This window comes from Mobula birostris, chromosome X, assembly GCF_030028105.1.
Source record: "Mobula birostris isolate sMobBir1 chromosome X, sMobBir1.hap1, whole genome shotgun sequence".
Classification (NCBI taxonomy): Eukaryota; Metazoa; Chordata; class Chondrichthyes; order Myliobatiformes; family Myliobatidae; genus Mobula; species Mobula birostris.
In genome coordinates this window covers 13,578,373-13,600,499 of record NC_092402.1, presented here as the reverse complement: position 1 = coordinate 13,600,499, position 22,127 = coordinate 13,578,373, and the positions used below count along the sequence as shown (strand labels likewise).

At 41.4% G+C, this 22,127-nt stretch overlaps 1 protein-coding gene across 1 annotated transcript in view; it reads right to left on the bottom strand.

Annotated features, from left to right (window-relative positions):
* The window catches only part of LOC140191802 (rho GTPase-activating protein 23-like), a 244,970-nt gene that overhangs the window by 40,760 nt on the left and 182,083 nt on the right, over positions 1-22,127 (bottom strand). The window contains 6 exon segments of the mRNA XM_072249578.1: positions 1,893-1,982; positions 3,024-3,097; positions 7,224-7,302; positions 7,619-7,774; positions 9,325-9,449; positions 19,478-19,572. Of these exon segments, the coding sequence (XP_072105679.1) occupies positions 1,893-1,982; positions 3,024-3,097; positions 7,224-7,302; positions 7,619-7,774; positions 9,325-9,449; positions 19,478-19,572 (619 nt within the window).

The window sequence follows — 22,127 nt, the reverse complement described above, 5'->3', positions numbered from 1 at the left end:
TAGAGGAAAGTTCACATCCACAGACATTTTGGGCTGTCCGCACCACTCTCTGCAGTGCCCTCTGATTGAGGGTAGTACAGTTCCCGTACCAGGCGGTGACACAGCTAGTCAGGATGCTCTCGATGGTGCCCCTGTAGAAAGTCCTGAGGATTTAGGGACTCATGCCAAACTTCTTCAGCCTTCTGAGGTGAAAGAGGTGCTGTTGTGCTTTTTTCACCACACAGATAGTATGTACAATCCAGGTGAGATCCTTGGTGATGTGTATACACGGAACTTGAAACTACTCACCCTCTCAACTACAGTCCCATTGATGTCAATAGGGTCTAGCCTGTCTCCGTTCCTCCTGTAAACTGCAATCAACTCCTTCGCTTTTTCGACATTGAGGGAGAAGTTGTTTTCTTGGCACCACTATGTGATAAGGGGGATACTAGTTCCCCTTGGGTTCAGGTGTAACTCGTCCTACTTGTACAGGTCAAACCTTCCCCAGAAGAGACCCCAAAGATCCAGAAGACCGAACTCTGTCCCCTACACCATTTCCTCAGCCACTCATTCATCTGTACTATCACCCTACTCCTGCTCTGACTAGCACGTGTTATTGAGGGTAATACAGAGATTACTACGATGGAGGTCCTGCTCTTCCCCACCTTCCTGTAATCACTGTGCAGGAGTTCTTCCCCCTTTCCACTTATGTCAGTGGTGCCAATATGCACCATGGCTCTGGGTGTTCACCCTCCCTCCTGAGAATCTTCTGCAGCCACTCTGAGATATCCTGGACCCTAACACCTGGGAATCAACGCACCATCCTGGCAACTCTTTCACGGGCACAGAATCTCCTGTCTACCCCTTAACTATTGAGTCTCCTTTCCCCTTCCATGATGAGCCTCAGAGCCAGCCACAGTGCCACTGGCCTGCCTGGCTGCTGTGTCCTGATAGGTCACCCCACCAGCGGTATCCAAAGGGAATACTAGTTGCTGAGGGCAATGGCCACAGAGGAACCCTGCACTGACTGCTTACTCCTCTTACCTCTCTGGGTGGTCACCCATCTACTATTTGAAGCCTGCTCTCTGGGTGTGACTACCTCAGTAAAAGTCTCATCTATGAAGATTACAGCCGCCCGGATGGTCCTCCTGGGAACATCCCACTCCAGCTCTAGTTCCTTGACCTTGTCAGTCAGGAACTGAAGTTGGATGCACTTCCTGCAGATTTAGTCATCAGGGAGATCGTTAGGAACCCTGAAATAGCACATCTCACAGGAGGAGCATTCCACTGCCTGAACTACAATCCTGCCTACACTTGTCATACCTCTAACTTCTCAAACTTAAACTCTAGCCTCAGACCTTAATGCTGAACTGATTTTACAACCTATGGACTCACTTTCAAGGATTCTACAACTCATGTTCTCAGTGTGTTTGTATGTATATATGAGAGTACTTATTTATTAATTATTTTATTTTATGTATGCACAGTTTGATTTCTTTTGCACGCTAGTTGTTTGTCAGTCTTTGATTTGTGCAGTTTTTCATTGATTCTATTGTACTTATATCACTGTGAATGCCTGCAAGAAAATGAATCTCAGGGTAGTATATGATGACTGTACACACTTTGATAATGAATTTACTTCAAACTTTGAATTTTTTGAACTGACTCCATATCTAATAGAATCACTTTCAAGGACTCTACAACCCGTGTTCTCATTAGTATGTATGTACAGTCTTTGTGCATAGCTTTTTTTTGTAAATTCTATTGTATTTCCTTATTTTCCTGTGAATGCCTACTAAAAATGAATCACGGGGTAGTATACTTTGATAATAAATTTACTTTGAGTTTGATTATTTTTGTAGTTTACTCACTGGTAGAGAGTTAATATTACAGATTGAAAAAGTAGGAGTTACCTTGTTCTTTTCGGAGTGATCTGCCACAGTCTTCAGATGGCCCGTAAGGAACTTCAGTGTTTCAAAATAATACTCTGGCAAGTTCCAAAGCTGAAATAATGTAAGATGTATTAGCTTAAAACTGGATCTTCATGTTCATTCACTACGTTTTAATGTTACAGGAATACTGGGAAAGAAATGCTGGAGCCAGTGTGGGAGAGGGCTGGAGTCCGTGCTGGGTTGGGGTCTGGCCCCTCTTGTTGGCACTGCCCTCCAGTGTTCACTAGGTGGAATATAAATTGGATTGTGTTTATCTGCAGCTGCACCATAAAGCTACAGGGACTTGGGCAATGTATATATATTTTTTTATGACTGTATACTTTCTGCTACCGTAACTCTGTACTATACGTGCTGTGTGTGACTGTTGATACTGCATTTTGCACGTTTGGGACGTTGTTTCTTTTCGCTGTATTCATGTACATGGCTGAATGGCAAACTTCAACTTGCACTTGATCTAAAATATTTAATTCCACAACTTTAATCTAATCTTTTATAAAGGCATAATCTGACAGATTTTGGGCTTCAGTTCATGGCCATTTTACAGGTTAGAGGAAATAAGGGATTATTGTGTTTTGGATTTACTTTAATCTTGTGAATATAGAAAGTACATTCAGTGGCCACTTTATTAGGTACACCTCTACACCTGCTTGTTAATGCAAATATCTAACCAGCCAATCATGTGGCAGCAACTCAATGTGGAAAACCATACAGATGTAGTTAATAAGTTCAATTGTTGTTCAGACCAAACATCAGAATGGGAAAGAAATGTGATCTAAGTGACTTTGACTGCAGAAATCTCTGTTTTGAAATTAAGTCAAATCTTCGGAGAATGTGTATAAGTGATTGATTACAATGCTTCCATTACATGGAGAGAGGAGGAAATACAGTAGATTGTTCTCCTTGCAGCAATTAAGGTTACGAGGAGATTTAAAAGATGGATTTAAATGATAAGCAAGGAACAAATGTGTTTTTTTTAATTCATTTTCAACATCTGCTATAAAGTCATTTTTGGCATTAACTGAGAATGCAAAAGTGATTATTTGAAGTTAGAATATATTCAGAGTATTAGATATGCGACCTTGTAAAACTTACCAGTTTCTTAAATGTTTGAAGTCTCTTTGCTGAATCTTCCAGTCTGTTGGCTTCAATGAAATCATTATACTTGTCTGCAGGGCACAGGAAACAATAAGACACAAGTTAACACACACAAAATGCGGGAGGAACTCAGCCAGTCAGGCGTCATCTATGTAAATGAATAACTAGTCAAAGTTTCAGGCTGAGATCCTTCTTTAATAACCAAGTTAGATTGTTGAAGAAATCAGCCCACTTTACTGAAACAGAGATTCTGGACTTCAAAATTCAGGTCAATTTCATAAGGCGTAGTAGCAGAATTAGGCCACTCAGCCCATCAAGTCTGCTCCACCATTCCATCATGGCTGATTTATTATCCCACTTAACCCCATTCTACCACTCAACCATCAGGCACTTTAACAAAAGAGGGTAACTACACTCATCTATTGAGATAGATGACCAATGATCTCACTTTAAGGACTCTTTATCTTGTTATTTCATGCCCTCGTTATGTATTGCTATTTACTTATATTTGTATTTGCACAGTTTGTTGTCTTCTATACTCTTGCTCTTTCATTGATCCTGTTTACAGTTACTATTCTATAGATTGCTGAGTATGCCCACAGGGAAAGAATCTCAGGGTTCTATGTGGTGACATGTATGTACTCTGATAATAAATTTTACTTTGACTTTGACATTCTTCTGCCTTCTCCCTGTAACCTTTGACGCCGTTACTAATCAAGAACCTATGAACCTCCACTTTAAATATACCCAATGACTTGGCTTCCACAGCCACCCTTTGTTCCATTCCGCCTCCCTCACTCTCTCTTCGCAATACTTATTTAATTTATTTATATGTGGAGATGGAGGGAAAAGGAGATAGAATTTAAGACATGACAATATCTTCAAGAAACTTGGATATGAGTTGGATTCAGTGGTAGCCAAATGAAGTCTGAGGATTAGTCTTGCGAGCGTGAACAAATAGATAGCTTATGTCCAATTACTGATTGGAAGCCAGATTTTATAATGAGGACAGAGGCAAGGAGTACACCTGTTCATGAACTACTGTCCACTCGGACCACCAAATACGTCCTGTCCCACACTGGCATCAACAGCCACTGCAAAGCCTATAAAAAACCTGAATGGAAGAAATATATCATTAATCCATTGGGATGCCAAAGAAGTCTAATTGAAGAACTGGCTGTTAAACTAACTATTTGATTACTCAGAAGCAATGAAGAGATTGAAAGAGTTGGTGGTGATCTGTAATGCAGTTACTGGCTCAAGTGAAATTTGCCTGGGCTCTGAATGCCACTAACAGGCAGCTTATAAATGGGAGACAAGGAATTCGAAGGGATTCCAGAGACTACAGTAAGCACATATGCAGAGAAACCTATGCAGATAATTATCAGTGCAGTGCTATATTTATAAAACCACTATAAATTACGGTAAGAAATATACACACTCATACAGTACATACTGTGGATTCTGGTTAACTGGGCTATCAATTAATCAGGGCAGCCGCTTATTTGGGGCAACTCTTAAAAAACAAAAACTAATTGACAAAATAGCCAGGATTCCTTTTGTTTATTTTGGAGGGGGAAAGCGGAGAGGCATCCAGTTCAGATGACCCCTATGGCCGTTCCCTTCAACATCAGGTGTACTGCTTTCGATACTGGCTCTGTGATCAGAAGGGAAGGGGAGAGAAGAGGTAAGCTGTAATGATAGGAGATTTTCTGGTTAGGGGTACAGAAAAGATTCCTGTGTGGTACGTCACCTCCAGAGTCCTCAGCATTCTTAAGTGGGAGGGTGAGCAGCCAGAGGTCAGGGTCAACATCAGGACCAATGTCATGGATATGATGGGTGATGAGGTCCTGCAAGGTGAGTTCAAGGAGTTAGGTGCTAAGGTAAAGGACAGGAGTTCCAGAGTTGTAATCTCAGGATTGCTACCTGTGTCACGTGCTAGTAAGGGCAGAAATAGGAGATAACACACAGCTAAGGAGATGGTGCAGGAGGGAAGGTTTTGTGCTCTCTTCCAGAGTAGGTAGGACCCATACAGAAGGGAAGGTTTGCGCCTGAACTGGAGAGGCACTAATATCCTAGCAGGAAGTTTGCTAGTGCTGCATGGGGGGATTTAAACTAGAGTTACAGGGAAGGGAACCAGAGCGCCAGAGCAGATAATGGAGTTGTTGTGGAAAAAGAGGTCAAACCTACATATAAAGTCAGGAATCAAAAGACCATAAGATATAGGAGCAGAAGTAGGCCATTTGGCCCATCGAGTCTGCTCTGCCATTCAATCGTGGGCTGATCCAATTCTTCCAGTCATCCCCACTCCCTTGTCTTCACCCCATACCCTTTGATGCCCTGGCTAATCAAGAACCTATCTATCTCTGCCTTAAGTACACCCAATGACTTGGCCAGATACTTTGCATCTAGTGAATATAATGCCATTAGTTTCAAGGTAATTATGGAAAAGGATAGGTCTGGTCCTCGAGTTAAGATTTTAAATTGGAAAAAGGCCGATTTTGATGGTATCAGAAAGGATCTGGCAAGTGTGAATTGGGACAGGCTATTTTCTGACAAAGGTGTACTTGGTAAATGAGTGGCCTTCAAAAGTGAAATTTTGAGAGTACAAAGCTTGTATGTGCTTGTCAGAATAAAAGGTAAAGATAACAGGTTTAAGAAACTTTGGTTTTTGAGAGATATTGAGGCCCTGATTAAGAAAAAGAAGGAGGTGCATAGCAGGTATTGGCAGGTGGGAACAAACGAGGTACTTTAGAAGTATAAGAAATGCAAGAGAACACTTAAGGAAATCAGGAGAACTGAAAGAAGACATGAGGTTACTGCAGCAGATGAGGTGAAGGAGAATCCTAAGGGCTTCTATGGATATATTAAGAGCAAAAAGATAGCAAGGGACAAAATTGATCCTCTGGAAGATCAGAGTGGTAACCTATGTGTGGAGCCAAAAGAGATGGGGCAGATCATATATGGAATTTTTGTAGCTGTGTTTACTTGGCGCACAGAGTCTATAGAAGTGAGGCAAAGCAGCGGTGAAGTCACCGACTGTATACAGATTACAGAGGAGGAGGTGTTTGCTGCCTTGAGGCAAATTAGGGTGGATAAATCCCCATGGTTTGACCAAATGTACCCTTGAACCCCGTGGGAGCCTACTGCATAAATTGCAGGGGCCCTCGCAGAGATATTTTAAACATCCTTAGCGACAGTTCAGGTGCCAGAGGATTACAGAATAGCTAACATTGTTCAGTTGTTTAAGAAAGGCTCAAAGAATAAGCCAGGAAACTACAGACCAGTGAGACTGACATCAGTAGTGGGAAAGTTATTGGAAAGCATTCTAAGGGACTGGATATGTAAGTATTTGGATAGGTAGGGGTTGATTAGGGATAGTCTCAACAGCTTTGTGCGTGTTAAATTGTGTCTAACCATTCTTATAGCTTTTCGAGGAAGTTACCTAGAAAGCTGATAAAGGCAAGGCAGTGGATGTGAAAAGACACCAATAACCCTAAAGGCTTCCTTACTTTTTTATGAGAATTTTATAAAATGCTTATAAATTGTTATTATAGAAGTTCAGGATTTCCCAATATGGGGAATTTTCACAGTAATTTAATATGAGTTAGAGTCATGAAGTCATTGAACACTACAGCACAGAAGCAGGTCCTTCAGCTCATCTAGTCCGTGCCAAACTATTATTCTACCTAGTTGCATTGATCTGCACCCAGACCATAGCCCTCCATATCCCTCCCATGCATGTACATGTCTAAATTTCTCATAAACAAAATTATAAGGGGTTTAGTTAGGGTCAATGCAAGTAGATTTTTTCCACTGAGATTGGGTGGGACTACAACGAGAGCCCATGGGTTAAGGGTGACGGTGAAAAATTTAAGGGGAACATAAGGGTACACCTCTTCACTCAGAGGGTCATGAGAGTGCAGAATGAGTTGCCAGTGCAAGTGGTGCATGCAAGCTCAATTTCAACATTTCAGAGAAGTTTAAGTACATACATGGATGGTGGGGGTATGGGGGGCTATGGTGCAGGTTGATGGGACGAGGCAGTTTAAGTGGGCCTGTTTCAGTGTTATACTTTTCTATGACTGTAAATAGAGTCAAAATATAGAGTGAACTATAGTTATAAAATGTCACCGCATTACATGTGATTCACCTCCTCACACCACATCCAATGAATTATTAAGTCATTTTACTCACCATCTGTGAAGAGAGGCTGAGGAAGCTTTCGAAAGAACAGTTTAAGCAAACTACTGATCACGTTCAGGTCCTGCCATTTCTGTAAAAGACACAGTTATCTCATGTCAGGGGCCAGAGAGGACTCAACTTCAATACAGATTCCTATAGTTAATGATGAGCTATGAATTCTGTGGCAAAGTCAAGGCAAAGGAGCAAAGTTGACTTTGTGAGCCATCAAATCCAATGTTTCTTCCAAACCACTTGTTAAAAAGGCCAAGGCTCTTGTTCGCCTTGCCTTAAAATTGTTGCAGGAGACTGGATGAACTCTCCAAATAATCCTATCAAAAATTCAAGATATCTTTCAAATACTTTATTGCAAAACAAAATTCTCATAATTCAAATAACTGGAGGCTTACTTCATCTGAGGTATTTAGATCAGTCATTCCCTTATTCAGTTGCTCCTGTAGGCTGGAGACCATGGCATTGTTCCCTGGTACCCTGTAGATTCCTGTGTACTCCAATCCCTTCTCCTCCACCAGCTTACAACATATTTCCACAATCAATGGAATAAACTGAAAAACAAACACATATGTCAATATCTGGTCAACGTGCAAATAATATATTCCAATATTTAACTGTAAAACAAATATAAAACAGGTGAAACATTTCTTCAGAAGACAGGAAAACATCCATTTACATATTCAAACAGTGCAAAAAAATTACCCCCAAGGCATTTTATAGCATCTTTATGTAAAAAGATTTGGAATAGACTGTACTGCATGAGCTTTGGCTCTTGGTCGAGTCACCCATGCCAAAAAGGTCAAAAGGATAGAGGCTAGACTACGAGTGGTCCACCAGTCCTCCAGGTTCAGGGGTTTAGCTCATGGCTATCAACCTTGACTGGTCAAACAAAATTGTTACGGAAACAGCAACGAAGAATCTTTCTATATCTGAGTGCGACGGTATTCCTGAGTCTCCACCCAGAACTTATATGGCTGCCAGAAGTGAAAGCCGAGAGGAAGTTACTGGCACAAAGAAGGAAGCTCTGAACACCGCCAGAGATGGAGGACCTTCATTGCTGCCCTAAATGGCAATAGCATAACGGGTAGTAAGTAAGTATATTCCAAAAGATATAAGGAGAGACCATAAGACATAGGGGCACAATTAGGCTCTTTGGCCCATACAGTCTGCTCCACCATTCTATCTTGGCTGACTTAAGTTCAAAAATTTAAGTAAATTTATTATTAAAGTACGTATATGTCACGATAAACTACCTTCAGGTTCACTTTCTTACTGGCATGCACAGTAGAACACAATAGAATCAATGGAAAACTACACACAAAGATGGACAAACTGCCAATGTGCAAAGGAAGACAAACAAAAAGCAAATACAAAAAAAAACTAATAATAATACAGGATAAACAAGCACAAACAACTTACGTAATAGATACAGCCATTCCAAACACATATAACTTACAGAAATCAACTCTTGCTGTGGCAGGAGTGATACCTCTCTCTCCCTCGCCTGTGAGTGTCAAACTGTTGGGATGAGCACCAATTTTTTGATGGACTCTAGATCATGGCCTCTTTGGGGGGGGGGCGCACTTTGCTATTGCTTGCATAGCGGGGGGACAGATGCTTTTGCTGAGGCGGGGGGAGGGGGAAGAGGGAGGGTTGATGCTTTTCTACTGCTTGTGCGTGGGAGGGGGGAGGGGGCTTTAAGGTTCTAATGTTATTTTGTCATTCACTCTTTGGGGTTTTCTCTTCTGTTTTGTGGATGTCTGTGAAGAGTAAGAATTTCGGGTTGTATACTGTACACATTCTCTGATATTAAATGAAACAATTGAACCATTGAAAACACCAGAAATATGCTGAATTAAAACAGGAATTTGAAAGACTTTGGAACATGAACAGGGTATATATCGTCCCAATAGTAATAGTAGATTTCAGAAATGTCTTAAATGACAGACAGATGGAAATATGGATTAGGAGACAGGGAAGTTGGAAGAGGGCTGAATTTGAATAAGAATCAATTGAAGTAAAATTCACTGATCTGTATCATGTTTTAAAGCTACATACAAACATACTTTCAAGCTTCTAATGGAAAGAACACAACAGGTACCTTGTTAGTTACACCAGGCTGGCATTCCTCTAGACGAACACCAAAAGCTGCTCCAGAAACATTTTTTTTAGTCTTCTTCATTATGTTCAACCACGAGGTCTTGTCTTTAGGAGGGCTACATTCATCTGGAAAAATAAACAGACATCAAAGGGTTAATTTATCCATAATACATCATTCAATTCCCGCGGCTGTCTTTTGGAGTTTGTACGTTCTCCCCATGACCTCGTGGGTATCCTCTGGTTCTCGGGGTTAGATTTACTGATTTATTGATTGACTAACTGATTGAGATACAGTGTGGAATAGGTCCTTGCATCGAGCAACACCCGATTTAACCCTAACCTGATCACAGGACAATTTATAATGACTAACTAACCCACCAACTGGTATGTGAGTGGAAACTGGAGCACCCGGAGGGAACCCATGTGGTCATGGGAAGAATGAACAGGCTCCTTACAGACAGCAGCAGGAAATGAACGCAGGTAAATCGTCATTCTAATCACTATGCTACCATGCTGCCCACATTTCAAAAATGTCTGGTTAGGGTTAGGATTATTGAGTTGTAGGCATGCTGCATTGGCACAGGGAGCATAGCAGCAGTTGTGGGCTGCCCCCAGCACATACTCTGTCTGCTTTGGTGGTTGACACAAAACAATGGACTTCACTGCATACTTTGATGCTTCAAATGAAGTTAATCTTTTAAAATCTTTATCTTTTTCTGCTGGCAATACCAGTGTTTATTTCCTATTCAAGTCAAGTCAAGTCAAGTCGCTTTTTATTGTCATTTCAACCATAACTGCTGGTACAGAACATAGTAAAAATGAGACCATGTTTTCCAGGACCCTGCTGCTACACGAAACAATACAAAAACTACACTGAACTACATAAGAAAAAACACAAAAACTACACTAGACTACAGACCTATCCAGGACTGCATAAAGTGCACAAAACAGTGCAGGCACTACAACAAATAATAATAAATAATAAACAAGACAGTAGGCACAGTAGAGGGCAGTAGGTTGGTGTCAAGCCAGGCTCTGGGTATTGAGGAGTCTGATGGCTTGGGGGAAGAAACTGTTACATAGTCTGGTCGTGAGATTCCTAACTGCATTTGAAAAAAGTATGGTGAGCATTTCTTTCAAGCACTACAGTTCTAGTGTTCGTCCCCCTGCACTGTTGTTGGGTAATTTCATATGGAGTTTGAGGAGAATTAATATATCACCAAAGGCACTTACAAATTTTTACAGGTATACCGTGGGAAGCATTGTAACTGGTTGCATCACCATGGTATGGAGGGGCCACTGCGTAGGATCGGAAAAAGCTACAGAAAACACCAGTCTCCCCAGCATCCATGACATCTTTGAAATGCGATGCCTCAAAAAGGTGGCATTCTTCACTAAGGACCCCCATCACCCAGAGCATGCCTTCATCTCATTGCTACCATTAGGGAGGAGGCACAGGAGCCTGAAGGCAAACACTCAATGATTCCTCAATGATTCAGGAACAGCTTCTTCCCCTCTGCCATCAGATTTCTAAATGGACATTGAACCCATGAACATTGCCTATTGTTGTTTGCCTCTCGTGTTGCACTACTTATTTAATTTAATTTTCTTTTTTTTGTACGTATACTTCTTATTGTAATTTATAGTTTTTATTATTATGTATTGGAATGTACTGGTACCGCAGAACAACAAATTCTGCAACTTATGCGAGTGATATTAAAGCTGATTCTGATTCTAATAGTGTATACTCTAATAGTGCTCTCTTTTTTCAATTTAGACATAATCTTATTTCTCTTAATTGGATTCAAAACCTTGTTCACATTATAGGAAATTATTTTTACCAGTTCAATTTGCATTTTTAGCTAATAGAAAAAAAACACTCTCCTTTTCTGAACCAACAGTAAGCAATCCCTTCTCAACAGTAAACCAGAACATAAAACCAAACCCCAGGCATTTTTGAACACAGAACATTTGAAAAATTTCCCTGACTTCCAACAGTGAGGCCTGAACACTGACCTGCCTCAGTTCAGAGGGATAACCCCTATCTCCAGTCTTTGTTAGAGGGCCCTCCGCAGTGTGAATAATCATAGAGAGTTCTCTGCTTTTTATGTCTCGACCATATTGCTATCATTCAAGTTATTCCATCTAGATTATTTTCAATTACCAGCTTTCATTTTACCTTTAAGTACAATTTATTCTTTTCAGACATTTCTCCATTATTCTACACTCTCTGTACGTTCACGTCTGAATACTGGAGGCTTTTCCTTATAGTTTGACACTCTGGTTCGAGTGGAGTGTCCTCGCTGCACTGGCTGCCATGACCACCGCCGAATCTTCTCCAGTAACGACTCCAGTTGGGTGACAACTTTTATGGGTAGTCCCCGGTCCGCTAGGTTGGACGTTGCCTCTTCCACTGTAGCATAGGTTTTTGTCCCTTCATCATAAAAGACTCTTAGCCGAGCTGCATAGAAGGTCTGAAATCTGATGTTGTTTTCCTTCAGGACCCTCCGTGTTTCCGCGTATTCCTTCCGTCTGGCAAGAATCCCCGGTGCGTAATCGTGGTCTAAACTGATTTTACAGTTGTTCCACATAAAGCCTTTCTTTTGCCATGCCAGTTTAAGCACTTCTTCCTTCGTTCTGTAACTGAAAAATCTGACTAAAATCGATTTGGGCTGGACGCCTGCCGTGGCCTGCGGTGCTAACGCGCGGTGGGCCCTTTCTATCTGTAGGTCTTTTGCAAATCGTCCATCCGGTTCTCTCTAAGCAGCTTCTCCACGAAGGGAATCACGAATCTGGGTTTACCTTCAGTTCCTTCGGGAACTCCGTAGATCCTCACATTTTCCCTTCTTGAGCGGCCTTCTTGGTCTATTAACTTCCACTGGAGCTGCTGTCATAGCTTCAGCATTTCAATCACTTCCTCTGCATTTTGCAGCCTCTCCTCAGTCCCTACAATCCTTGCTTCGGCTTCATCTAACCTCAGATTAGTTTTTCCTATTTCTCCTTTAATATCTTCCAGCTGTTTGTTGATATCTTGTCGGAAATCATGAATCTCTCTAAGAATCAAAGTCAGATTCACCGATTCTTCCACATTATCCCTCTTCCCTCCGGGAGAAGGCTCAGGAGCTTGAAGACTCGTACAGCCAGATTTGGGAACAGCTTCTTTCCAACTGTGATAAGACTGCTGAACGGATCCTGACCCGGATCTGGGCCGTACCCTCCAAATATCTGGACCTGCCTCTCGGTTTCTTTTTTGCACTACCTTACTTTCCCTTTTCTATTTATGATTTATAATCTAAGTTTTTAATATTTACTATCGATTTGTAATCCAGGGAGCAGGAAGTGCAGAATCAAATATTGCCGTGATGATTGTACGTTCTAGAATCAATTGTTTGGCGACAATAAAGTATAAAGTATTATCTCCGTCCTGGTTAGCCGTGGGGGAGCTAGGCCCCTCGTCTTGCTGCGTCTTTTTATATTTATCAGCCTTCTGAGTGGACTTTTTATTCTTGTACTTAGATTCCATCCTTGCCCCTTTTATTGATATAGTTATACAATACTAAATACTTGTCTAATTTCGACTTTGGGGCAGTTTACGTTCTTTTTTGTCGAGAGACCTTTTCCTACGCTGCCATTCTCTTGGTGACCTGGAAGTCGTCCCTCCTACTTATACTATTTTCATATTTTTTATGGGGTAGTTCAGTTATTATCTGCACAGGATAACAAAGTACTCCTTTTCTTTGCAATTATTTCATGGTTGAATTGCTTTTAAAAATATATTTTCAACAATGTTATATTCCAGAAATCCCTCTGAATTTCTAAACATCTCGTGATAAACAGCAGATCAAATAACCCAGTAAGTTATCATCCTTCAGTCAGTCAGATCTCCTGATTTGACGGGATTAGTTACTAAGGTGAAGGACTGCATTATAAATCGTAAAAGATTGTTTTGCAGGTACAAGGTGCTATCAAGAAGGCAAATGAAAAGATGGTTTTTACTGCTAGAGGTTTTGAATTTAAAGAAATAAAGTTATACTGTAACTACAGAATACTAGTGAGGCTGCACCTGCAGTATTATGTGCAGTTCTGGTCTCCTCACTTGAGAAAAGGTATACTGGATTTAGAGGCAGTACTGAGGAGGTTCACCAGTTTGATTCCAGAAATGAGGGGGTTAGCCTATGAAGGGAGATTGAGTCACCTGGAACTACAGCACTGTGCAAAAGTCTTAGGTATATATAAATAGCTAGGGTACCTAATACCTTTGCACAGTATTGTATTTGTCAATGTTGAGTGGAGAACGAGTTTATAAATCTGGCAGGAACAAAGGATGTTGCGAATGGGGAGGGTGGAGCGCCATGGGAGGGGTATGGGACAGATGACAGAGAAGGAGTGCCGGGGCAGGGATGGCATTCTGAAAAAATATGATATCTTCTTATCACCATGTATTCAGAACATTACAAACGCAATGAAAACATTTCCTCTGATTGCTATTTTCAGCAAAACTGAGTCAAAGTAAATTATCAGCAAAGTACACATATGTCATCATATACTACCTTGGGATTCGTTTTCTTGCAGGCTTTTACCAGAAAATAAAGAAATACAATAAAAATTATGAAAAGCTATACACTCAGTGGCCACTTTATGAAGTACCACCTGGACCTAATACAGTGGCCACTAAATGTATGTTCGTGATCTTCAGCTGTAGTCAAGGTTTGACGTGTTGTGCATTCAGAGATGTTCTTCTGCATGTCACTGTTGTAACATGTGGTTATTTGAGTTACTGTCACCTTCCTGTCAGCTTGAACCAGTCTGGCCATTCTCCTCTGGCTTCTCACATTACAAGACATTTTCATGCACAGAACTGCCATATTTGTTTCTTTTTTGCTTTTCACACCATTCTCTGTAAACTCTATTAGAGACTATTGTGCATGAAAATCCCAGGAGATCAGCAGTTTCTGACATACTTAAACCATCCTGTCTGGCACCAACAATCATTCCACAGTCAAAGTCACGTAGATCACATTTCTTCCCCATTCTGATGTTTGGTCTGAACAACAACTGAGCCTCTTGACCATGTCTGCATGCTTTATGCATTGAGTTGCTGCCACATGATTGGCTGATTAGATATTTGCATTAATGAGCAGGTGAACAGGAGTTCCTAATACAGTAAAGTGGCCACTGAGTGTACATAATCAAGGACTGACAAACAACCAATGTGGAAAAGATGACAAATTATGCAAATAAAAAGTAAATAATAGTGAAAATTTGCGTTTTAGAGTCCTTGCAAGTGAGTCTGTAGGTTGTGGAATCAGTTCAACATTCTTTATTCTATGGCAAAGGTTAATAATTTTGCACTGCATTATGAGCACTGACAACATAATCTGGGTGAAAAGGAACAGACTGTATTGAATTCTGCAATGGAGATTGTTTCTCTGATTAGAATATGAATTGTTGACTCAGGAAGCTCACTCAACCACAGTAAGTTTGAAAAGTTGAATCTGTGAAGCAGGGGCTCTTGAAGGATAGGAATTCATGCATCTACTTTAAAATATTCTGAAGAAAACAATTTGCAGGACTGTGGGGAAAGAGCAAAGGAGTAAGACTGACTGAATTTCTCAACTGGAACTGACATAAAAGTCAATGAGGCAAATGATTTTCTTGGTGAGCTGAAGTTCTTGGTTCCTGGTTGAACTGATTCCACAACCTACAGACTCACTTTCAAGGACTCTACAACTCAAATTCTTGCTATTATTTACTTTTTATTTGCATAATTTGTCTTCTTTTGCACATTGGTTGTTTGTCAGTCCTTGATTATGTACACTCAGTCACCACTTCATTAGGGAGTCCTGTTCACCTACTCATTAATGCAAATATCTAATCAGCCAATCATGTGGCAGCAACTCAATGTATAAAAGTATGTAGACATTGTCAAGAGGTTCAGTTGTTGTTTAGACAATTGAACCTCTTGGTGTTGTTCTTGGTGCAGTGAGGGTAAGAGTTGCTGATCTAGCTTCTACTTAGCATCAGAATTAGGTTTAAAATAATTGACCTAATGTCATAAAACTGTTCCTTTGCAGCAGTAATACAATACGAGACATAAAAATTATGTTACAAACTAAATAAAACGTGCAAAAGATAAATAATGAGGCAGTGTTTATGGATTTGTAGACCACTCAGAAATCTGATGAGATGGAGGAGAAGAAACTGTTTTTAAAACATTGAGTATAGGTTTTCAGGCTCCACTACCACCTCCTGAAATAGCAGTCACACAAAGAGGGCATGTCTAAACTACTAAACAGAGGCATGGCAAGACCCTTCAGATGTACGGTGTGCCCACTGGGCACCACGTAGGAACTTCACGACACATTCCACATGTTAGGAAGCCACAGGTGCAAGACATGCCACCAGCCTGAGAAGTCAGAACACGGGGTTTTGGAACATAAAAAACAGGACTAGGCACCTTTGCTACCTATCTGCAGGATACATTCGAAGTTCAAAGTGAGTATATTATCATGTATGTATATGATACCATATACTACCTTAGGATTCATTTTCTTGCAGGCATTTAAAGAAAGTAAAGAAATACAATAGAATTAACGAAGAACTATACATATACAGGCAAATGAGAATCAGAATAAGAATCAGGTTGAATATCACTGGCATATGTCGTGAAATTTGTTGTTAAGTGACAGCAGTACATTGCAATACATAATAATGAAAACTGTAAAGTACAGTAAGAAGTGTATAAGAAGTATATATATTAAAAGTTAAATTAAATAAGTTATGCAAAAAGAGAAAAGAAAAAATAGTAATGTAGTGTTCATGGGTTCCATGTCCATTCAGAAATCATATGGCAGAGGGGACGAAGCTGCTCCTGAATCGTTGAGTGTGTGTCTTCAGGCTCTTGTACCTCCTCCCTGATGGTAGAAATGAGACCAGGGCATGTCCTGGGTGATGGGGCCCCTTAATGAAGGACGCCACCTTTTCGAGGCCTCGCTTCTTGAATATGTCCTGGATGCCGGGGAGGGTCTTGCCCATTTTGGCGCTGAATATGTTTAAATTTTTTGTAGTTTATTTCAATCCTGTGCAGTGCATACCAGACAGTGATGCAGTTAGAAACCAAAGACTGACAAACAAACAATGTGCAAAAGAACACAAACTGTGCAAATAAAAAAAATAATATTGAGAACATGTATTGTAGAGTCCTTGAAAGTGAGTCTGTGGGTCGTTGAATCAGTTCAGAGTAGTGGTGATTGAAATGATCCCCTCTGTTTCAGGAGCATGATGGTTGAGGGGTAATAACTGTTCCTGAACCTGCTGGTATGGGACCTAAGATTCCAGTACCTCCTGCCTGATAGCATGAGCGAGAAGAGAGCATGGTCTGGGTGGTGGGGGTCAGAAAGCAGTCACCTTGCAGTTCAGGGGAGTGTTGACACTGCTAGTTAGATAAAAAACAGAGCATACTGCCAGCTCTGGATAACTCTGATGGTATTGTGCCCTCTAATCTTTAATCCCAATACTAATGGGGGAAATTATTGAAAGAGCATAACTAATCTAGTCTTCAATTTGCCTGATGTCCAACACACCCTGCTCTAACATAGACATACTGGTGTCCAGTCCTTAATCAGGCAAGTAGCACTCCAGTGCCAACATGTATTCATTTTAAATAATTTCCAGAATGAAAGAGGACAAACAAATAAATGCATCCCCCAAGCTCAGTTATACATTTCTTTTACTTAAAATAATTGCAAATTAAAGATTTCTATATTTACAATTTACTTAAGGATCAAGGATAAACTTTATTTACCATATACAGTATATTCACATGTATTAGGAATTTGCTCTGGTATGTCGGTCAGGGTGCGACATGCAACAAAAAGCAACAGCATTCAACAATTAAAAAGAATAAAGAACTACATAAAATAAAGCTAGTAGTAAATGTAAAAGTTGGAATAAAATGTGCAGAAATACAAAGGTACATGGATGGTACGGGTGTCGTGGGCTACGGTCCCTGTGCAGGTCGATGGGAGTAAGCAGTTTTGATGGTTTGGCATGGACTAGATGGGCCAAAGGGCCATTTTGTGATATACTTTTCTGTGACTCGACATGAACATCAACATGTATTTACAATGTAAACTGCATTATAAACGCTGGTTTAAAGTACTTATAGTGCAGTGCAGTGACGGGGGGGTGGTTAATAGAGTAGTGTGTGTGGGGGGTTTAAATAAAATAGTTGATCAGATTAAATAACTGGTGGTAGAAACTTTTAAGATGGCATGATGATTTTGTCTGAATAGTCCTATAGCACTTTCCGTAAGGGAGCTTTTGGAAAAGGCAGTTTGCAGTGAGTGTAGTGTCCGCAATGATTTTTCCTGCCTGTTTCTTTGTTCTGGACACATAGAAGTCCTGCAGTGATGGTAGACTGCAGCCAGCGACCTTTTCTGCTGACCTGACAGTTCGCTGTAGTTTTCATATGTTGTGAGAGGATGCTGCTTCAAGCCATATGATAGCTACGTAGAATTGCACCAGGACACAACATACTGTACTGAAGATGGAATTTTACCAACTGCTGCAAGAAGTAAAAGGTATTCTTGGGCAACAATTTTTCACTTTTTATGTGCTCTGTACCTGAAGTCTGGGAGAACGGCTGCCAAGCCTTAATGTAGGAGCAGACTATACTGCAACAGCATTCTTCCAATTTACCTTTCTCATTGCTATCTGTTTGGAAGTGCAATTCCTTTTGAAACAAAACTGCCCTCTGGTTCACTCATTAATTCCGGGTTGGAACTACACTCTGTTACTTGTGAAAATGCCATCCCCTTCTCTCAATTCCTTCGTCTCCACTGCATCTGTTCTCAGGATGAGACTTTTCATTCCAGAACTAGGGAGATGCCCTCCTTCTTCAAAGAAAGGGGCTTTCCTTCCTCCATCACCAACATCTCTTCCATTTCGTGCATGTCTGCCCTCACCCCATCCTGCCGCTACCCCACCAGGGATAGGGTCCCATCAGCTTCCATATCCAGCACATAATTCTCTGTAACTTCTGCCAACTCCAACGTGATCCCACGACCAAGCACATCTTTCCCTCCCCTCACCTTCTGCTTTCCACAGGGATCACTCCCTATGCGACTCCCTTGTCCATTCATCCCCACTGATCTCCCTCCTGGTACTTATCCTTGCAAGCGGAACAAGAGCCACACCTGCTCCTCCTCCTCCTCCCTCACTACCATTCAGGGCCCAAACAGTCCTTCCAGGTGAGGCGATACTTCACCTGTGAGTCTGTTAGGGACATCTATTGGTCCGGTGCTCCAGGTGTGGCCTCTTGTATATTGGTGAGACCTGACGTAGATTGGGAGACTGCTTCGCCGAGCACCTGTGCCCCATCCACCAGAAAAAGCGGGATCTCTCAGTTCCACCCATTGTAATTCCACTTCCCAATTCCATTCCGAAATGTCAGTCCATGGCCTCCTCTACTGTCGCAATGACGCCACACGCAGGTTGGAGGAACAACACCTTATATTCCATCTGGGTAGCCTCCAACCTGATGGTATGAGTTCCTCCAGCATTTTGTGTGTGTTGCTTGGATTTCCAGCGTCTGCAGATTTTCTCTTGTTTGTGACTGGAACCATATCTCCTCACTTAAAGACCTTAAGATAAAGATACAGACCTACTCTAAATTGTAAAAGTATCTCTGGTAGCTTTATGAGCTGCCCGCAAAACGTCATCATATATCGCTGGCACCATACTGGTAAGCCTTTGACAACTTCTATAGATGCAGAATGGAGATTATACTACCTGGTTACATCATGGACTGGTATGAAAAACCAAAATCAGGTTTCATAACACTGGCTTATGTTGTGAAATGTGTTGTCTTACGGCAGTAGTCATTACAATACATAATAATAAAAGCTATAAATTACAATAAGAAGTATACATGTCCTCTCTGCACTGGTAGAGGGACCCTGAAACACATCCTCACCAGCTCCCAAAAGCCCTGGGAGAAGGACGCTACCGCTGGCATCGTAACCAGCTGCTGAAGGCAGTGGCAGAAAATATCTCCTCGGCCATTAACAACAGTAAGCACCTTCGACAAACCAGAGAGCCCATAGCCTTTGCAGTGGCTGAGCAGTGATACAAAACGGTGTTAAGAGATTTACCTTTGTTTGTATTATCTTGTTTGGGAGATCGCGGTCGTCGGATGCCATGGTGACGTGATCCTTTCGGAGAAGAATCAGATTTATTATTTGCAGGGCTGTAACAGATAAAAAAGAAGCCAAACATGGTTTTATCATACATGCCCATCACTGAGTCAGCTCGTTATCATGGCAGTATCCTACACAGATCTTGACTCAGTTCACCCACTATTCAATCCTCTTCCAAGTCTTTGTAATGTTCTTCTTGGCTAGCCAACTCTTTTTATAAGGCTGAGATTATCCAAAATTATGTTTTCTTAACTTACACCATCCTGTTCACCAACACAGGGGTCCCCAACCATTTTTGCACCACGGACCGGTTTAATATTAACAATATTCTTGCGGACCGGCCGACTGGGGGGAAGGGTGGCGGTGTTCAACAGTGGGTGTGACAGGGAATGAGGAAAGGTGAAGCTGACTCGTATCGCCAAATCATATCGCTTCCTGGCGGCCCAGTAGCACATGCTTTGCGGCCCGGTGATTGGGGACCGCTGCACCAACACAGCTACAGTGGCATGCAAATGTTAGGGCACCCCGGTCAAAATTTCTGTTACTTTTGAACAGCTAATTGAATAAAAGATGACCGGATTTCCAAAAGGAATAAAGTTAAAGATGACACATTTCTTTAATATTTAAGCAAGATTACTTTTTTATTTCCATCTTTTAGAGTTTCAAAATAACAAAAAAGGAAAATGGCCCGAAGCAAAAGTTTAGGCACCCTGCATGGTCAGTATTTAGTAACACCCCCTTTGGCAAGTATCACAGCTTGTAAGCACTTTCTGTAGCCAGCTAAGAGTCTTTCAATTCTTGTTTGGGGGAATTTTCACCCATTCTTCTTGCAAAAGGCTTCGAGTTCAGTGAGATTCCTGGGCCGTCTTGCATGCACTGCTCTTTTGAGGTCTAGCCACAGATTTTTGATGATGTTTAGGTCAGGGGACTGTGAGGGCCATGGCAAAACCTTCAGCTTGCGCCTCTTGAGGTAGTCCATTGTGGATTTTGAGGTGTGTTTAGGATCATTATCCTGTTGTAGAAGCCATCCTCTTTTCATCTTCAGCTTTTAACAGACGGTGTGATGTTTGCTTCCAGAATTTGTTGGTATTTAATTGAATTCATTCTTCCCTCTACCAGTGAAATGCTCCCCGTGCCACTGGCTGCAACACAAGCCCAAAGCATGATCAACCCACCCCCGTGCTTAACAGTTGGAGAGGTGTTCTTTTCATGAAATTCTGCACCCTTTTTTCTCCAAACATACCTTTGCTCATTGCGGCCAAAAAGTTCTATTTTAACTTCATCAGTCGAGAGGACTTGTTTCCAAAATGCATCAGGTTTAGTCAGACACGAGGAACTCTGCAGATGCTGTAAATTCAAGCAACACACATCAAAGTTGCTGGTGAACGCAGCAGGCCAGGCAGCATCTCTAGGAAGAGGTACAGTTGACGTTTCGGGCCGAGACCCAGTCCTGATGAAGGGTCTCGGCCCGAAATGTCGACTGTACCTCTTCCTAGAGATGCTGCCTGGCCTGCTGCGTTCACCAGCAACTTTGATGTGTGAGGTTTGTTCAGATGATCCTTTGCAAACTTCTGACACTGAATTTTGTGGTGACGACACAGGAAAGGTTTTCTTCTGATGACTTTTCCATGAAGGTCATATTTGTGCAGTTGCTGCTGCACAGTAGAACAGTGCACCACCACTCCAGAATCTGCTAAATCTTCCTCAGGGTCTTTTGCAGTCAAACAGGGGTTTTGATTTGCCTTTCTAGCAATCCTACAAGCAGTTCTCTTGGTCTTCCGGACCTCAACTTGACCTCCACCATTCCTGTTAACTGCCATTTCTTAATTACATTACGAACTGAGGAAACAGCTACCTGAAAATGCTTTGCTATCTTCTTATAGCCTTCTCCTGCTTTGTGGGCATCATTTATTTTAATTTTCAGAGTGCTAGGCAGCTGCTTAGAGGAGCCCATGGCTGCTGATTGTTGGGACAAGGTTTGAGGAGTCAGGGTATTTATAAAGCTTTGAAATTTGCATCACCTGGCCTTTCCTAACGATGACTGTGAACAAGCCATAGCCCTAACAAGCTAATTAAGGTCTGAGACCTTGGTAAAAGTTATCTGAGAGTTCAAATCTCTTGGGGTGCCCAAACTTTTGCATGGTGCTCCTTTCCGTTTTTTCACTCTAGAATTGTACAAAACAAAAATAATACACTAATCTTGCTTAAAATGTTGAAAAGAATGTTTCACCTTTAACTTTATGACTTTTGGAGATCAGTTCATCTTCTACTCAACTATTCACAGTAACAAAATTTTGCATGCCACTGTATCTGTAGCTGACTCAATGCGAGACAAGCTGGATGTCCTTCATCTGCAGCTGACCCAGCACAAGATGAGGAACTGCGGCATGCTTGTTCTTGCAGAAACATGGCTCCAGGTCAACATACAATGTACCATCATTCTTCAGGCCAGGCCATTCAGGGACTTGTGTTAATATTATTTTGTGACTGTATGTGCTATATGTGACTGTACGTACTGTGATTTGCACCTCAGTCCTGCAGGAATGCTATTTCATTTAGTTGTATACATGGGCCTGGTTGAGTTACAATTAAACTTAAACTTGAA